The sequence below is a fragment of the Dendrobates tinctorius genome, unplaced genomic scaffold (genome assembly GCF_039654945.1).
Source record: "Dendrobates tinctorius isolate UK_male_01 unplaced genomic scaffold, ASM3965494v1 ptg000177l, whole genome shotgun sequence".
In the NCBI taxonomy this organism is placed as follows: domain Eukaryota; kingdom Metazoa; phylum Chordata; class Amphibia; order Anura; family Dendrobatidae; genus Dendrobates; species Dendrobates tinctorius.
The window spans coordinates 15,685,971-15,705,583 of NW_027361844.1; the positions used below are offsets into that span (position 1 = coordinate 15,685,971).

The 19,613-nt window shown below is 40.4% G+C and overlaps 1 protein-coding gene across 2 annotated transcripts in view; it reads right to left on the bottom strand.

Moving 5' to 3' along the window:
* Positions 1-7,108: 7,108 nt before the first annotated feature.
* SATB2 (SATB homeobox 2) overlaps positions 7,109-19,613 on the bottom strand; it is a 284,827-nt gene continuing 272,322 nt past the window's right edge. For both annotated transcript variants that reach the window (XM_073551555.1, XM_073551556.1), the window contains exon 12: positions 7,109-8,285. In XM_073551555.1, coding sequence (XP_073407656.1) covers positions 7,824-8,285 — 462 coding nt within the window. In that variant the 3' untranslated portion in view covers positions 7,109-7,823. The remainder of the gene's footprint in view (positions 8,286-19,613) is intronic.

Consider the following 19,613-nt stretch of genomic DNA (forward strand, 5'->3'; position numbering starts at 1 on the left):
ACACAAGAAGCAATGGAATGAAGCTGAAAGGGAGAAGATACAGATTAGATATTAGAAAAAACTTTTTGACAGTGAGGGTGATCAATGAGTGGAACAGGCTGCCTCAAAAGGTGGTGAGTTCTCCTTGAGTGGAATTGTTCAAACAGAGGCTGGACAGACATCTGTCTCAGATGGTTTATTGAATCTTGCATTGAGCACCCCTGCTTCGAAACGATGACCCTTGAGGTTCCTTCTGAGTCTAACATTCTAAGATTCTATGATTTTAATCAACCTTCTGTGACCTGCATGTCCACATAATGGACTTAAGCTAGTTTCACACTAGCATATGGCTGAGGTGCGGAGGGCTGCGAACTTCCTCTGTGAAGCTCCACCCATGACTGCACCTCCTCCGCTCAGCTCTGCCTACCTCAGCATGCGGTGTGCGTACCCCATCTTTAACATTGAGTACGCAGGCCGTGCCGATGTATGCGGATGCATCTGCATGCGTCGTTTTGACGGTGCGGTGACCTGCGCCGAATGCAACGTGTTGCATTTTGATGTGCCTGCCGCACCATCAAAATGACAAATGCAAAGGCTACCTTGGGGGGCTGTCAGCGGTGATGTCCCACATGGGATATTTATGGTTAAAAGCTTCTGTGTTGTTGTTCATTTGACTGGTGTAGCCTAAGATGTTTACCGTGATTTGATGATTGGTAACAATTCTTGGTTAAATATATTATGTAGGTTGTAGACACAGCAGTCATTGTGAGTGGATTCTTTGAGCACTAACACTTTGTAATATAAATAGTGAGGAGCGGGCATGCTCGCCACTACTCGGTGCTCACCGGAGCATCTCACTGCTTGAGATGCTTGGAGCTCGCCGAGTATTAAAGGGGTTGCTCGGCTGGAGCTCGGGTCCCTGCCCTGTATGTTTGGAGCTCTTTAGAGAGGCAATAAACATGCAGGGATTGTCTGCCACACACTGTATTGTCGCAGGTTTAGGTGCGTTTTTGGTGCATTTTCGTTGCGGTTTTGGTGCGGTTTTTTGGGCTAACTTGTGTCTCTTTATGCATGCTAATAAAGTTTAGTGCCCCCAGAGAAAAAACAATAATCACTTCCTGCTGTCCATGACTTTTCTACACCAAAATGGCTGCAAATAATGATACCTGCGTTCTTGTAGCATTTTTTCACCACCCATTCAATCCAATGGGTGAAAAATGCTGCAAATATGCTAAAAGAAAGGACATGCTCTATGTCCAAAAAAAGCAGCAAAGCACAAAATCCTGATGTAAAAAAAAAAAACAATATGTGTGCATGAGAGTTCTGAAGTCTCATAGGCTTTGCTGGTACTGTAAAAAGCAGCTGAAAATTAGCATAAAAAAGTAGCCAAAAAAGAAGCAAAAACACCCAGTGTGAACATACCCCAACTCAACTTTATTGGCATGTACAAAGAGACACAAGTTAGCCCAAAAGATGCACCAAAGAACCGCAATAAAACCGCAGCGAAAAACGTACCAAAAACGCACCTAAACCTGCGTTTTTGCCGCAACTTCTTTCCTGCCTAGAAATTGGGTTTTGCTTCCGAAAAAAACGCAGCAAAAATTCCCAGTGTGAATACCCTTAACAGTAAACTGGTGTCAATAACTTCGCTAAGGCTATGTGGGCATGTTCCGAATTTGCTTGTGGAAATTTCTGCGCATTTTCTGCCTCTCTTGGCAGAAAACGCAGTTGAAATTCCGTGTGGATTTGATGCGGATTTGTATGCAGATTTGTAAGCTAAATAAAGATATATATTATTTTAAAAAAATAATAATTGTGATGTCATTTCCTTGTTCAACCTCTTCTTTTTCATTCTCTATTGAAGACCATAATATCATTATATACCATGTTCAAATATAATGTTTACACACACAAAACAAATATAAATGACTATTATATATACAGCTCTTGCAAAAATTAAGGGACCACTGCACAGTTTTATAAAAATCAGCTTCTCTCCATGTCTGACAGCCATTCCATTTCAGTGTCAGTTGAATTCCAACCAGAGTACACCTCATTCTACTTAATGTGCTTTGGATTAGGTGATCACCTGATCCAAATCTTATTTAACAAAGGAAAGTATAAAAAACCCTGTGGTAGTGTTCACAATCCTCTTGCAATAGGACAAGCTGGATGGCAAAACAAGTGCTATTAATATCCCAAAAGTAATAGGAATGAAAAAATAACTTTTAACCATGTCAAAGGAGTTGAAAAGAAAAGTCTTGAATGAGGAAAATAAGGGCTCAATTCTGGCTTTATTAGCAGAGGAATAAAATGAGCATCATGTTGCCTCCATCCTTAAAATTTCTAAGATGGTAGTCCATTACAACATGGTCAAGCAGCAGATATTGGGGACAACAAAGCTACAGACCGGCAGAGGGCGAAAACTACTCTCCACTGACCGGGCTGACCGTCATCTTATTCGAATGTCACTCAACAACCGCAGGATGACATTAAGTGACCTACAAAAGAATGGCAAATGGTAGCTAGAGTGAAGTGCATGGCAAGAACAGTTCCTAACAGGCTCGTAGAGGCTGGGCTCAAGTCATGTAAAGCTGGAAAAAAAGCCTTTCATCAATTAGAAGCAAAGGAGAACCAGGCTGAAGTTTGCCAAAGACCATAAGGATTGGACCATAGAGTACTGGAGTAAGGTAGTCTTCTCTGATGAGTCTAATTTTCAGCTTTGCCCAACACCTGGTGGTCTAATGTTGTGAAAATTGGTGGAGGATCGGTGATGATATGGGGATGCTTCAGCAAGGCTCGAATTGGGTAGGTTAATCTTTGCGAAGGACATATGAATCAAGCCGCATACAAGGTTATCCTGGAAAAACAGTTGATTCCTTCTGCTCAGTCAATGTTCCTCAAAGCTGAGGACTGGTTTTTCGACCAGGACAATGCACCATGCCACACAGCTAGGTCAATCAATGTGTGGATGAAGGACCACCACATCAAATCTCTGTCATGGCCAGTCCAATCTCCAGGCCTGAACCCCATTGAAAACCTCTTGAATGTAGTGAAGAGGAAGATGGATAGTCACAAGCCATTAAACAAAGAAGTACTGCATAAATTTTTGTACCAGGAGTGGCATAAGGTCAGCCAAAAGCAGTGTAAAAGACTGGTAGAAAGCATGCTAAGATGCATGAAAGCTGTGATTAAAAATCATGGTTATTCCACAAAATATTGATTTCTAAACTCTTCTTGAGTTAAAACATTAGTATTCTTGTTTCTAAATGATTATTAACTTGCTTTGTTAGCATTATTTGAGTTCTGCAAGCACTGCATTTTTTTACTTTGATCATTTCTAATTTTCTGGAAATAAATACAAAATGTAGTGCTTGGAAATTTCGAAGACATGTTTTCAATAGTTTATAGAATAAAGAGCAATTTACATTTTACTCAAACATATACCTATAAAGAGAAAAATCAGACAAACTGAAAATTTTGCAGTTGTCTTTTAAATTTTTCCAGAGCTGCATATATATGTAATAACAATCCCGAGGTTTATTAATGAACAGGTGTCAGCCAAATACCCTCATTAATAAAATGGTACATAAAGAGTTAAATAAAGACACACAGACACACAAAATCTGCTTGAAAAGCAATATCTGTTTACTCTTCAAAACATTTTTTTTAAAAATTGCGTGGGCTCCTGCATAATTTTCATAAACAGCAGAAGGAAAGCCGATGGCTGAGGGCTGATGTTAATATTCTGGGAAGAAGCCAATATCCATAAAGTTTCCCAGGATATTAATATCAGCTCACAGATGTTTGCTTAGCCTTTACTGGCTATTTTACAGGGGATCCCCAGAAAGAAATTGACATGTGGTCCCCCTATAAAATCATACCAGCAAAGGCTAGGCAGACAGCTGCGTTCTGATATTAATAGCCTGGGAAGGGGCCATGGATATTGCCCCTCCGAGGCTAAAATCATCAGCTCTCAGCCGCCCCAGAAATGGCACATCTTCCAGATGTGCCAATTCTGGCACTTTGCCTTGTTCTCCCCACTTGCCCTGTAGTGGTGACAAGTGGGGTAATATTTGTGGGGTTGATGTCACCTTTGTATTGTCCGGTGACATCAAGCCCAAGGCTTAGTAATGGAGAAGTGTCTATAAGACACCTATCCATTACTAATCCTATAGTTATATGGTCAATAAAGACATAGCCAGAATAAAGTCCTTTATTAATCTTAAGTAAACCATACTTACCGAACGCCTAATCCCCGACTCCCTCATCTCCTTCAACAAAAATAAAATAATAAACCCTTATATAATACTCCCTGTCCGCTGTAGTCCATTTACTGAGTGTCCCACGGCGATCTCACATGTAGAACAGTCACATCGGGAGATGTGACTGCTCTACCAAGCCTCCGGTGATATACTGACAGGAGGTAATATCTCCCGCAGTGTATCACAGAGCCGCTGTGAGAGTTCACTGGAGTTCATTACTCCGGTGCTTTCACTTATGGCAGTATTACTGTGTGAGAACTTTCCCACACAGCAGTGGTGCCATAAGTGACAGCACCGGAGGTGATCAGCTGATACACTGCGGTTGCGATTATCACCTGTCAGTGCATCAACGGAGGCCAGGTAGAGCAATCACATCTCCAGATGTGTCTGTTCTACACAAGAGATCATAGTGGGACAAGCTGGACTAACTTGGACTACAGCAGATAGGGAGAATATGTTGGTTTGTTTTTTTATGGTACTTCTAAGAGACGAGGGCGTCGGGGATTTGGTGTGAGGTGAGTATAATGTGTTTTATTTTTACGTGAATATGTATGTAATTTTACTTTTTTTTTAACAGTTAGCACAGGCACCGGCAGATGATACTACTCTCCCTTCAGCAGCACCTGCTGTCACTGTTATCAGTGACACCAGACATAGCCCGCTGGGAGCAGTAGTCTCATCGGGCCAAGCTTGCTTTTTTACCACAAGTCACCGCTACAGCTCACAGTCAGATGCGGAAACATGCTGACATCTCCAGCATGATCCCGCAGTGCTGTGACCTACAGTACCGGCGGTAGCGTTACAGCACACAGCTGCAGACAACCGCACACACCCGCACACACACAAACACCCGCATACACACACAGACACCCGCACACACATGCAGACACCCGCACACAGCCACACACACACGCAGACAACCGCACACACACGCAGACAGCCGCACACACACACAGACAGCCGCACACACAGCCGCACACACACACAGACACCCGCACACACATGCAGACACCCGCACACAGCCACACACACACGCAGACAACCGCACACACATGCAGACAGCCGCACACACACACAGACAGCCGTACACACATGCAGACAGCCGCGCCCACACACAGACAGCCGCACACACACGCAGACACTGGCAGACAGACACACATATTCTTCGTTAAAATTCAAAATGCAACATTGTTCACAGCAGTGACCTGGGAGTCAGAAATGCTTCCGGGGTCTTCCCCACGCTGTTACCATGTCATTTGAGTACTTTTTCCATCGATTTCCGCAGTTTATAGACCCTCTAAAGAGCCCCAGGGGGGACGCAGTAAAAATGCTCAAATTTCCCATAGACTTACATTGGGCTCGTTGCTCGGGTTGAGCACCTGAGCATTCCAATGTGCTCGACCCGAGCAATGAGCAGTAGAGCATTTTATTGCACGCCCATTACTAAATATAAACTAACATAAACTCTTCCCATCTCCGTTAAATTTAATAGTGGATGTCATACTTATTAACACCTGATCTGTGCTACTGATCATGTTAAACTACGTATTATAATTGTATTTGACTTTGTATTATTGTTAATTTAAGAAAATTTGATATTTTTTTTATGGATGATTTATGCCTTTTTTGGTACTGCTGCTCATGTTTGGGAGTGATCATAGTTTACATTTTATTGGCCATGACACCGACAGGCATTGGACCTTTTTTACATGGTGGTATTACTATGTACTCTGTTCTATGGATATTGTTTCAAAGTGAGGAATATGGTTGATTATTATTTTTCTTTTTTCGTATGGGCATGGTGCCTTAGAGTATTTGAATATCCTAATAAGACCTCACGCGCATGTTAGGTATTTGGCCATTTTTTTTTTACCTCAGTATTTGTAAGCCAAAACCAGGAGTGGGACAATCAGAGGAAAAGTATAATAGAAACACATCACCACTTCTGTATTTATCACCCACTCCTGGTTTTGGCTTACAAATCCTGAAAAAAACTCACCAAATACTCAACATGTGCACACGGCCTTAGAGTATTTGAATATTCTAATAAGGCCACGTGCACACGTTGAGTATTTGGTGAGTTTTTTACCTCAGTATTATAAACCAAAACCAGGAGTGGAACAGTCAGAGGAAAAGTATAATAGAAACGCGTCACCACTTCGGTATTTTTCACCCTCTCCTGGTTTTGGCTTACAGATAGTGAGCTAAAAAAAACCTTACCAAATACTCAACATGTGCACTTGGCCTAAAGCTTAATTGTTGGATGCATCCAGTTAAATTATAAAGCAGTAACAAAATCTCATTTATCCTATAGTCACATAGCACTTAACACAAATGACTGAGCCTCTTTAAGATGCCACTAGCTCTATAGGCTTTCAAGATACGAAGTTCCTTGCTGCAGTGGCGGACATATCATTGGTGCAACCTGGGCCCAATCAGTGTGGGGGCCATTTTCACATCCAAAGCAGGTGAAATTGTGCATTATGATGAGCTCTTGAACTGGAAAGGACCCATGTACTGTTCTTGCCCTGGGTACTTTTCTGTCTGTGTCCACCAGTGCCTTGCTGTATGTGAAGATGATTTGCTAAGCAGTAAAGGGGTTGTCCCGAACTAGGCTATAAGGCTGCATTTTAAGATGACAGGTTCTCATTATGCAGTATAGTGATAACAACCCCTTTAAATAAAGTAGTTGAAGGTGTAAAAATAAGTAAAATGAATACTTTTAAGAGAACGTGAAGGATATCAAGTGTCATTTCATCTCTTCAGTGACAGAGAACAGAACAGCTTGGCCACTACTGCTTGCAGAACAGAAAAAATATCTTCCACCACTGTCGCTGATGTTTAGGCATTAACAACTTTTGAAATCTTTTGTAATATTATATATTTTTATTGCATTTTTAAAGTTTTACTTCCAAACACATACCTTTAAATAAAAGTTATCCACCATGCGGCCAGAACAAAAGCAGAGACTAAGAAAAAAAAACATAAATCAAGAATAAACACAAGAAAAATAAAAGAAACATGGGAAAAAAATAACCACTCCATGAGAGCAGGTAGTCTGTTAAGGAGGAAACCTAAAGCTTCTCACTGCAAAGTGGTACATAGCCCAGTCTTTTCTGATAGGAATTCATTTCACAGTCTGTTTTAGGAATGAAATGTTTGCTTCCCATGCATCATCAGTACGTGTGCATGTGCGTGTGGACATACTATACGTCTAGTATGCGTACCACACGGGAACACACATATATGCATGTATATACACATATGCATATATAAATATACATATATGTATACATAGATATATAAATACTTTCCTTCATTGATTTTATCAATCTTGAGGTCCTGTAATTTACTTAAATCATCACTGTAAGTGCAAGATGATTGAAGATAAAGTTCTTTTACTAGTTCTCTTCCAGTCAGATGTCAGTACACTCAAGTGTCAAGGCAAATTTTCAAGAGAGCAATGCCAAAAACTCTGTGTTCTCCCCTCACTGCGGAGATAGAACGTTACAAGTAATAAAAGTGATTTTCCTTTGCACAACTGTATTGCTGTTGTTTTTTTGTTGGTGGTAGGTTTTATTATCTCTGATCCACGTCGGATAAGTTAGCCTTGGCATTGACGCTGCTTTCGTCACTCTGTACTACTGTATACATTTCCTCCATGCTTTCTTCGCTATCGTTCTCCTCCGATTCCGTCAGAAGCTCGTCATCTTTGTATTCTGCCACATCCACCGCGATGCCCAGATGCTCTTTGAGTATTCCATGGTGTTTAACGTGGTAACGCTGGTTCTGAAAAAATTTGATAATGGTGTGTTTAGGCAGATCTAGCTGAGCTGACAGTGTGTGGATGGCTTCTTGGTCAGGGTAGAGGCCAACATCATGGATGAAGCTCTGCAGGATGCCTAGTGCTTCTAATGAGATTTTGGTTCGAGACCTTGGCTTTTTGGTACTGTTGTCCTCTGATGGAGGTGGGACTGGCGGGGCCTCTTCTTTTGGAGGTGAGTTCTCTTTGGCTTGCTGGGCTTGTTGTCCCAGTAGGACCTGTTAAAAGAAAATATCATTTTAAATTTTAATGTTCTTATGTAATTAGATGATAACATGGTTTTATATACTTAAAATTCTACACAGTTCTATTAATTTTGCTCAATACATACATCTAAATTCAAACACACTTAGAAACTCTTAAGGTGACATCTATTAAGGGCCATAAATTTCTCCAAATTTTTTATTTTTTTTACTATTTTAATGTTGATTTAGACTTTTTTCCTAGCATGAGAACAGGGGCCACCGCACCACATTTACCTTTATAGATTTAATATAATTTACACCATAAATTGACAAAAATTATAGCCGATTTTGGTCTTTATGGAATGGACAGAATGCTTATGATTAAAATCGGCCTAAAAGGCTCTATATATTTTAAAGGGATTGTTTACTATTTAAAAAGAAAAAAAAAAACTTTTTAAAAATAGGCATCTCCTCTAAACTACTGTTGCCAATGTCTCCTACTGGTCTCCAGGTTTCCTCTGTTGACAGCACAACTGTTTTTTTTCCTGACTCAGACAGAATGTGATCAGCGCTGCTAATTAATCAGTGATCCCTGATTGGCTGCAGTGATGACTTGATGCCATCTGCCAGAAAAGATGGTCAGGAGACTGGCAGAGGACACTTGGAGAAGAACTGAGGAGCGTCAGAGGTCACGGTGAGTATGTTTTTTTTTTTTTTACTTTTTTTTATTGTAGCACTGCCACGGGCCACCATTGAAGATTATCTATATAGATTTTGGTTTTAAACTATCTCATATTATCTTCAGTATTACAGTATCTTGCATACTATCAACATACCGTACTTATATATATAGAGGGTGTGTGTATATTCAGTATATATGGTATATAGGCTCGTGTTATGTATTTACATGATACTTCCTTCGTTAGTATCTTGTATGAGCTAATTGCTTTTTACTAAACTACTGTTTAAGAACTGAGACATTCCAGTAGAGCAAAACACATAAAAACCTACTTGCCAAAGAAGTATTGTACTCATTTCCTGATATAATCAACCACTATTAATAAAATATGTGAGTAGGAAAGAGTATCGGCTTGTTTGCTAAAAGTTGACTACATTAGATAAAGCGTCTCGCCTTCAATCTCTGTGTGTTCAAATATGTTTTGAAGGGGAGAATGGAAACCAGCTGGAACCCATGTGTAAAATATAATGGTCACTGCCTGCAGGGAAGGAAGTGAGATATTGAATGAACGAGTTTAAGAAAGTATATAATGCAGTGTATCATTATGGCAGTGATCTGGATTACATGTAATAAGCACTAGTTTAGTGGTATTTTTCTATCAGACAAGGAATTAAAAAGGAGCTTGAAGGGGTTACTGACACATTGTGTGACCAATCCCTCCGAGACATTTCCCATTGTTTCCGATGGGAGCATATGAGTACAGTTCAGGTGACCAAGAATGTGCGTGTCCAGCAAAACCAATGTCTGGAAAGCTTTTAGTTTTGTAAGTCCTAAATTGTACTTGGTTTTGGCTAGACATCAATCATAAATCGTCATTCCTTAAGAGATTTTGTCTACATTGACACACGTCATGGTGGTCGTCTGGGGAAATATGCCACCCTCAATAAAAACAGAAATCACAATCTGTTGTTATTTTTATGTATAATGGATCTAAAGCCACATAATGGTTTAACTTTCAGGCTGCATGCTTTATGGATAGAAGAAATGCAGTACTTTGAAGATACTTAAAGGGATTCTCCAGCCATTAAAAAAACAAGTAATTGGCTAGTGTCTAATATTTTACATACATTTCACATTCATCATATTTATATGGGTAGGACATAATATTTGACAAATGTGTTAATAATGTGAGGTTATGTATAGGTGCAAAATAAAATACACATATCTATAGTGAACCAGTATGACTGCATTTACTGTTGATGGCTTCTCAAAGATAAGTACGTGGAGTTTATGGAGAGGTAGCACTGTATCAATGTTTTCAGTACACAAAACATGAACAAAGGGTATGCACCAAAGAACTGTGCGTGCCCACATAATGAGTAACAGGCTGGGTATTTATGCAGAATAAAGGGCTAGTGGAGCATGGACCCCTTATCAAGGTGATGGAATGCCAGGGACTTGTCTATGCTTAGTACAGAAAGAGCCTACGGCCAGAGTAAGGGGTTAGCTGCTGCCTTGCTTGGTCCTGTGAGAGGAAAGATGGACTATCAAAGGAAAAGCTAATAGAAAGCTATGGGTGTGAAGATGTGTAGTTTTGAGTTCTTCTCTCTACCCAAAACTTTGCTTGCATGAACTTGTTCTAATTCATTGGTCCATGATTTGTACCTTGAGAGCTATCTGTAGCTCTCAGGCTGCCGAAATGTGGTCCTCCAGCCTTTGGCACCAATAGAGCAAAGCTTGACTAGGACGTCTTACTAAACCATTGACATTGTACACCACACTTGGATGTTTTATGTTTTAATATTCAATGTTGCTCTATTTTATGTTTGAATACTTTGGCAGCTCAAACAAAGGTTGAGGGCTTTATATATGACTTCTCTGAGCCCTCCAGAATATACTCTTTCCTATGTCTGTATTATCGAGGAGCCTATCAGTCTACTTATAGATAATGTGTACAAATGTATTACTATTATTGACAGCTTTGCTTCAATCCACATAGATATACCCAGGCGCAATTACATTTATTTTATCATAAAGTCATGACAGTTTTTACACAACCCAAAAAAAATGTACAACTTTTCTAGACATTCATGTATTTTGAATAGTGTGCGAAAAGTGGGCAAGCTTACGGGAAGTGGTCATCATCTGCTACAAAAAGTAAATCAGCCAAGGGTAGAGTCACATGACCGTTTTCTCCATATCCGAGAAAAACAATCCGATCAGACTTTGATCAGTGTTTGATCCGAATGCTATCAGTTTTTCTCAGACGTGGAGAGAAAAAAAAATTTCTCCACCTTCTCCATTCTGTCAGTTGGTGAAAATCGGTCACAGTTTTTTTCATGGATCAAAATCAACGACATGTTTCTGATTTTCTTCCGCTGACCACTTGGTCTGATGAAAAAATCAGACATGTGCACAGCTCCATAAAATGTCATGGGTATGAATGTTATCTGTGAAAACCACTGCTTGCACTCATCAAGAAAATCGGAGCCCTAATAGAGAGAAAATGGCATAAAATAAGCAATATACAAATAAGCACCTAATTTATTCCCCACTGCTTCAGTGACACCAATCCGGGGATCCCTGTCAGCTTCTGTTTCTGTTTACTTATCTCTAGATAGTTACAGCCTCAGCCAATCGCTAGCCTCAGGGTTGATGCTGAAGTGTATGGCACAAAACTTCTAAAGCCCCATGACTGCCTGCAGTGGTCACAATGGCAGACAATATGCTGCAGGGAACTAAACAGAGGTTGGTCTGACCTCAAGAGTGTCGGAATTAGGGTGAGTACGGTTTCTTTTGCTACTTTATACCATTTTCTCATTTTTGTTGAATTTTTGACACCTTGGAAAACCTCCTTAAAGATAACCAAGCATTATACGATACTGACAGTGCACAGGTATAAAGAGTGCCAGTCTGTCTTCAAAACTTCCATGCAGCTATATATTGTTTTTGTTCTAGAAGTAAATGAACCAAGCTCACATGTAGCATTTATACCTTATGGCAGGTATGGTATATGAACCTCCATCGGTGCTTGGAAGAGTCTCTTTTAATTAAAACATAACTGTTGAAGCACAAACAATCATAACAAACTTCACGTCTATCGCTGCTGTGAAGAAAGTTGAAAAATCCATGTAAGAGCTTGGTTAATCGCTGCGATTCTCTAACTTTGGAGGTCAAATACCCGTGAGAGTCTGTGTATTATTAAATAGAAGTATATATATATATTTACAAGCAGAAATTGTTGAGTACAGGTGTTACATTACATTTTTACTTCAGGCAGGTTTAATATTACTTTGCTATTCTTTTTTCGTTACTATTTCTCCTTGCGGGTTCTATCAGAGGGAAGAAAATAAAACCACCTTCTTCAATATAAAAAGAGCGTGTCAGAGAAAATCAATAGCAGCGTGCAAAATGGTAGGAAGTCAGACATGGAAATATGTGTTCAATTTTATCCAGCCCTAGGTCTACTTTTCCTTTAATATTCTATATATTGCTCATGGCAACTGGTATATTGTTATAACACAACACTGGTTAATAATTGCTTTCCAACAAGTTTTTATGAAATGGAGATGGTGTCAGGATAGATTGCGATCAGTGTTTACTAGGGGTTAAAAGCGATCCAAACATGATAAATCTGTGTTATGCCATAGAAATTAGGCTTAAAACGCAGAAATACTCAGAAAAGTTTCAGCTACCTGTGATTAAGTTCCATAATGTAGATCCTGAATTGGACCTATATCACTTTGGACCATGGCATTACAATCTATAATTGCAAGCCCAACTGTGAAAGCCCCAAACTAATGATCCAAGTTAGGGGCAACATCTTAGTTTATTAGAACTTACTCTACTCTATCAAAAATGAAGAAATGGGTCTGAATGTATCATCACATAAGATCATATAAAACATATGTGCAACCTGTGCAGTCGCACAGGGGCTCAAGAGGTAAGGGGTCCCATTTCTGACCCCAAAGCAGGTGGAATTGCGCATTATTATTTATTATGCATTGCTTATATAGCGCTATCATATTCCGCAGCACTTTACATACTCTAGCGTCGCTGTCCCCATTGGGGTTCACAATCTAAATTACCCAATCAGAATGTCTTTGGAACTTGGGAGGAAACTGAAGAACCCAGGGAAAAACCACGCAAACACGGGGAGAACATACAAGTTCCTTGCAGATATTGTCCTTGGTGGGATTTTAACCCAGGACCCCAACTCTGCAAAGTATCAGTGCTACCACTGAGCCACTGTGCTGCCCTGCCATTATGATAAGCTATTGGACTCCAAAGAGACCATATACTATTCTTGCACAGGGGCCCTTGTTTGTGTCCGCGAGTGCATAAGTTGGCTGACAAAATAATGTAAAATATATAACTAGTATAAAGTGCCAAAAGTTCTAGGTGGCTACTGGTACCTGCATAAAACACAACTCCTACAGAACAGAAGGGTTGATGGAGAAAAATTTAGTAAAAAAAATGTATGATCTTTACCAATAAATAAATATAAGGACAAGACATGGTTAAGAGTAAATGAATCACATGGAGTGATAAAATCTGGGTACAATATAGCATAAGGAATAGCATTCAGAAATAAAATGACAGGGAAAAATGTAAGATCTATCAAAGCCCCTGCGTTTGAAAAACGCCTCAAAAATAGTGAGTATAATATGAAAAAATCAAAATTCAGGTGCACTATATGCAACAGTGCATGGGCCAAAAGAACATGTAGATCTCAGAAACAAATATAGTAGGTTTGTAGGCACATAAACTGGCCAAACGAGCAACTGACTATGCTGCGGCAATGGATGTATACAGCCATGAATGTTATAAGGTATGACCAAAACAAGGTCATGCATACCCATAAACGTCCCTTTTGCTGGAATGGCATCAACCTCCACAAGAGTTTTGCCACAAACCTTCATCTGGTGTGGTGACTACACACTGACAGTGGACACCTCTTACTGTATACCACCCCTATCCAATGCCAGTGTGAGCCTAAAGGTGCAGCTTAAAAAATGAATTGGTCAGACTTACCGCCGCAAATGTTCAGGCATCTAGATGGATAGGATGCCTGAGGGTCCCGTCTCACTTAGCGACGCACCAGCGATCCCGACAACTATACAACTGGTCAGGATCGCTGGTGCGTCACTACCTGGTCGCTAGTAAGCTGCCAAACAGGCAGACTCACCAGCGACCAGGCCCAGCGAGCACGCTGGTATCCAGGGCAAACAGCGGGTAACTAAGCGCGCGCGGCACTTAGTTACCCGCTGTTTACCCTGGATACCTGCATGCTCACGCTGGGAGCTGGTATCCAGGGTAAACAGCAGGTAACTAAGCGCACGGCGCTTAGTTAGCCGCTGTTTACCCTGGATACCAGCTCCCAGCGTCTGCTGTATGGGCTGGGAGCTCGCTGATCGTTGGTCTCTTGCTGCCACACGCAGCGATGCATGCTAGCCAACGGGAGACCAATGATCAAAAAATGGCTCAGGACATTCCGGCACGATCAGCAATATCCGGTGGGGGGGGACGGTCGCTGATGCGTGTCACATGTAGCGAGTTCGCTGGCGAGATCACTGTTGCGTCACAAAATCTGTGACGCTTCAGCGATCTTGCTAGCGATCTCGCTAGCAAGTGAGAAGGGGGCTTAACATAGCACATGACACAAAGTCAAGAGTGGAGCAATAAGCACACGATTAAACACATGATCAGATCAGCTCAAAGCTGATGCTAAGCTCAAAGCAATGGGAATGGAGGTTCATTGGGTCTATTGGGGGAAATGATTCTGAATCAATCATTGCAAACATAGGACATACTATAAATAAGGTTTATTAGTAATTTTAGTCTAGAGGAGACACGTTTAAGGGGGGACATGATTAACATGTATAGGTACATTAATGGCCCTTACAAAATGTCAAAAGCTGTTTCACATAAAACCCCCTCAAAAGGCAAGAAAGAATTCCCTGGGAAACGAGACGTTCAATCTCCAGAAGAAACAGGTTTTCTTTACCATAAGAATTATTCTACCTAAAGCGATAGTCACAGCAGGAACCATAGATGGTTTCAAAAAAGGGCTCATGTATTTTTTTAGAAGAAAATAAAATAAAAAAAATATGTAAATCTGTAAAGTTCTTTTCTGAATGTCTGGTCCAGTGAATTGACAATTCAGATCAAGAGGAAACGATGAGCCATGTTGGGAATGATTGGATCCTGCATTATGGTTGTACATATACCCCATTTCCCATCCCTCAGTTGAACTTAATGGATATGTTTCCTTTACCAACTGTATTATCTATGTAACTATGTATTTATAGGTTATTTGTAACTCAACCCATAAGAAATAGTTTCTACTGGTAAATGGTATCAAAGTCAACTCCAAAATGGGTTTCTATTTAGCTAGCATCACATCACCGTATTTTCTCTCATGTAGAAAAATGAGACCTATTATGTTAATCACACTGAGATCAAACTCTAATCAGAGTTTTTATTTACAATTTTCTTGGATGAGGAGAAGATGAAGAAAAAAACCATCTCCGTCTTCTACATTCATCCGAGTGCAGTCCGATTTTTTCCACTGACTCATTGACTTGCATGGCTGAGTGCGGTCAGATTATCAATTTTTGTCCGGTTAGAGGTCCGATTTTTATCGGACACATGCACGGCCCCATAGAATAACATTGGTCCAACTGTGACACGCACTCGGACCGAAAATACGGTCATATTCACGAGCCCTTAGGCTGATGTATTAAGTGCCCACCTCGCTGGACTCATTGGAGGATCCTCGGATTCTCTGATAGAACATTTTGACCCTGCAGTAGTAGGCTAAGGAAATACATTGAAAAAATTAGAACTGTAAACAACATGAGAACCTCTCTCCTTATTTTATTAATGTGATAACTATGCTTCTCTATTACCATAACTAAAGTCACTTTTGGTAGTGTAGAAAGTAATTTGGTACACCATAATGTAAGTGGAGGACTTATGGTGCATGTGTCCTATGTTTGGTGGCAGACGACTACAAATATGCCATTCTGCCTTGGTCAAGTAATCTAAATACAGAGCTAGAATAGTAAATTAAAATTTGTGCCAAATAAATCTAAAATAATAAAATATAGTATATAGTAAATGTTTTAGTCGGGATCTGAAGTCCCACCACAGGTCCGATTTACTGTAGAGACATTAGAAGATTAAGGGGCAAATGAAGATGCATCTGATGTGACGCCAGATCTCTGCCTTTCAGATGTGTACAGCATATTTAAGAAAGAAGATTACAATGGAGAATCACAGGTATCACAGCCTGTCATTTATGCGGTAGAAGTCATTCACATAAGTGCGGCCTCTGGTTAAAATGCTTTGCTCCCGCTGCCCGCACTGTAACACATATAGTCTGGCAGGTCGACTGGGACCTCCTGAGTCCTGACATTAGGCGTCTTGGGTCTGCAAGGAGCTGGCCTGGTCTTTTCAATGCCACGCTGGTAGTTTTCACACACCATAATCATACAAGTGACCAGTGGTGACCTGATGACTTTCCTTCCCTATCCCCCTCTAAAAAAAAAACACTACAAGTTGGTAATTGAGGGCACTGATATGAACTCTGTGACATGGAGAATAATTCCTGAAATTTGCGGAGGACCTCAATCCGCTAATAAGCGCTTTCACTAAAAATATGTTTTAAAATGGTCACTGAATTGGTAAAGTCTTCAAAATCATTCTAAGCATGTTATTTGCTCATGGGAACATAGTTTTAGACTAAAGCCAGAATGACATGAGCAAACTGTACAAATATAGCCTTCTATAGTATAAGACAATTTACTCATGCTAAACTATATAATTTCTTAAGAAAGTATTTCTGCGTCTTGGAGTTTTCTACAGGAAAGATGTATATCTTTGTACCGTGTTAGCCAGTAGATAGAAAAATATTCAGGATTGAGAGTCCTCAGTAGTTGATACCTTTTAATGGCTAACTGAAAAGAGTTTTCTGGAAGACATGGTTAACTGAGGACACAAGGGTCAGGAACAACATTTGCCCGTTTTGCCCTTTGTCTCAAACCAACACAAAGAAAAGATTCGACCTTAAAAGCTTGTAAGTAGTTCAATCTCAGGCATTCCCCTTGTTCTTGCATTCACCCTGCAAGCAGCTGTTTCTCAGTGGAGACAGCACCACAACCTGCCCCCATTGCTTCCTGAATGCCTTTGTAGCTTATCTAGATGTAATCTAGGTACACGGTGGAGAAATTAGAAAAACTAAATGCAGAAATTACGGAGGCTAAACACAAACCACACTATTGGCACTTGATGTGCATTAACCCTTTCTAAAAAGCCTGTTTTGGTCACTGCTCAAACTATAATATTCACTTTCTAGAGATTGAGGTGATATGACAACTGCTAGCAATTAATACAGCATTGATTTATGATAAGTGACTTTTAGCAGACTCTTAAAGGGGTTTTCCATGACACTTTTTTCTAACGATCCATTCCCTCTGTCCAGTTTGAAAAAAAGTTAAGTACCAATCTGGTCCCTGCTGCTCTATGCATAAGAATATAATTGATTAGGTCCTATCCATTCAATCACTTGACCTCTAAGGACACTGATTGACTGCAGGGTCAGGTGACTGATTTGCAAGAACTGGTCAATTCTGGTGGTATGACGTCCTGATCATCAGTCACCTGCAGTCAGTCATAGGCCTCAGATTGACCCAAAGAGTTGGACTTCTTTGCTTCTGATATCAGATATTATCACTTAAACAGCAACGATAGAGAAGTGGGGGATTGGTAACTAAGTCTTAATTGTTTATTTGATAAGAATCCCATCTCTCTGGACATTTTCAAAAATATAATGGAAAACTCCTTTAAAGTCGAGTTGTACTTTCACAAATGTTTTGATAAGTCAAAGAGAAATTTCAGAAATTTTGATTTGTGTAGGTCTGGGGGCTGACACCTCTACCAATTACTAAAAATTATGGGGCAGAAGTGCTCCGCCGAGTGTTGCTCTCCTCAGAAGCTGAAGACAGGCTCCACTGAAAATCTTTAAGCTTGTCTTCAGCTAACAAGTAGAGACAGCACTCTGCTAAGCACTTCTGACACTTTTTTATAAAGTGATTCATGGGGGTATTAACATCCAGACCTCCACTGATCAAAACTTCTGACATATTGCTATGACATTAAGGCTTCATTCTTAATTAAGGAGGGTGGAGGAGTGTGTGTATATGTACATGTAATGTAGTGTGTGCTTATTAATATAGTCACCTACAGCTGCTCTCCCTGGGATATGGCACCATTACTCTCCTCTTCTCAGTAACGCTATTTCTCTGCCAACTCTCCGGGTCACACTGCCGCTCTGCGTGACATAGAAGTGACTTTAACAACGTAAACCTATGAAGCATCGGAATGAGGCTTAGAAACATGCCCACACTTGCAGTGAGGGGGTGCTTGGGGAGCAAAAATAAAGTCTAATGTTTTTTGTGGTGAAGCGGATTTAGAGTGGCGCGGTGGGAGGGGGTGAAGCGGATTTTGAGTGGCGCGATGGGAGGGGGCTGGAGGGGTCAGATCTGATGTCCACGAGGGGCGGGAGGGGCGAAATATGATGCGAGGTGGCGCGGCTGGTGGGGGTGGTTTTCCCACTGAACTGAGGCACTGCTGTATAATTTTGTTTCTTTTTTATTTGTGGAGCCATGTTGTTTGTAGGCTCAATTTATATAAGTAACTGTGTTTTGAGATCTTCTCCTTTCTATTTTTTCTTACAGAGGAAGAATTTTGCACTTTAAATAATATCTGCTTTCCATGTGACTATTTACTGGTTATATAAGATGTCATATTTTTTCTGTATTGATTCCTGGATGTTTAATAAAAAAAGATCTGATTTAAAAAAGAAACAGGCCCACAGGCTTTTATTGTAAAGAGACTTGTGACTTAAACATAGATCATAGAGTGAGCCGAATAGTCGCAATTGTGATGGCGTGACTGAGAAGAGGAGCAGAACTGAGCTGGATCCCAGAGAGAGTGGCGATGGGTGAGAATATTAATACACTCACAGGGATTTGAAAGTCCGTGTTGCCCAGCGAAAGGCCCAAAACAGCACTGCTCTAGAGATCTGCATGTAGGAATTGGCCAACATACCACCAACAGTGTGTGCCAACCTTGTGAAGACTTACAGAAAAAGTCTGACCTCTGTCATTGCCAACAAAGGATATATAACAAAATATTGAGATGAACTTTTGTTAATGACCAAATACTCATTTTCCACAATAATTTATAAACTAAATCTTGCCAAATTAGACAAGGTGATTTTCTTGATTTGATTTATATATATATATATATATATATATATATATACACTCACTGGCCACTTTATTAGGTACACCATGCTAGTAACGGGTTGGACCCCCTTTTGCCTTCAGAACTGCCTCAATTCTTCGTGGCAGAGATTCAACAAGGTGCTGGAAGCATTCCTCAGAGATTTTGGACCATATTGACATGATGGCATCACACAGTTGGCGCAGATTTGTCGGCTGCACATCCCTGATGCGAATCTCCCGTTCCACCACATCCCAAAGATGCTCTATTGGATTGAGATCTGGTGACTGAGGAGGCCATTTGAGTACAGTGAACTCATTGTCATGTTCAAGAAACCAATCTGAGATGATTCGAGCTTTATGACATGGCGCATTATCCTGCTGAAAGTAGCC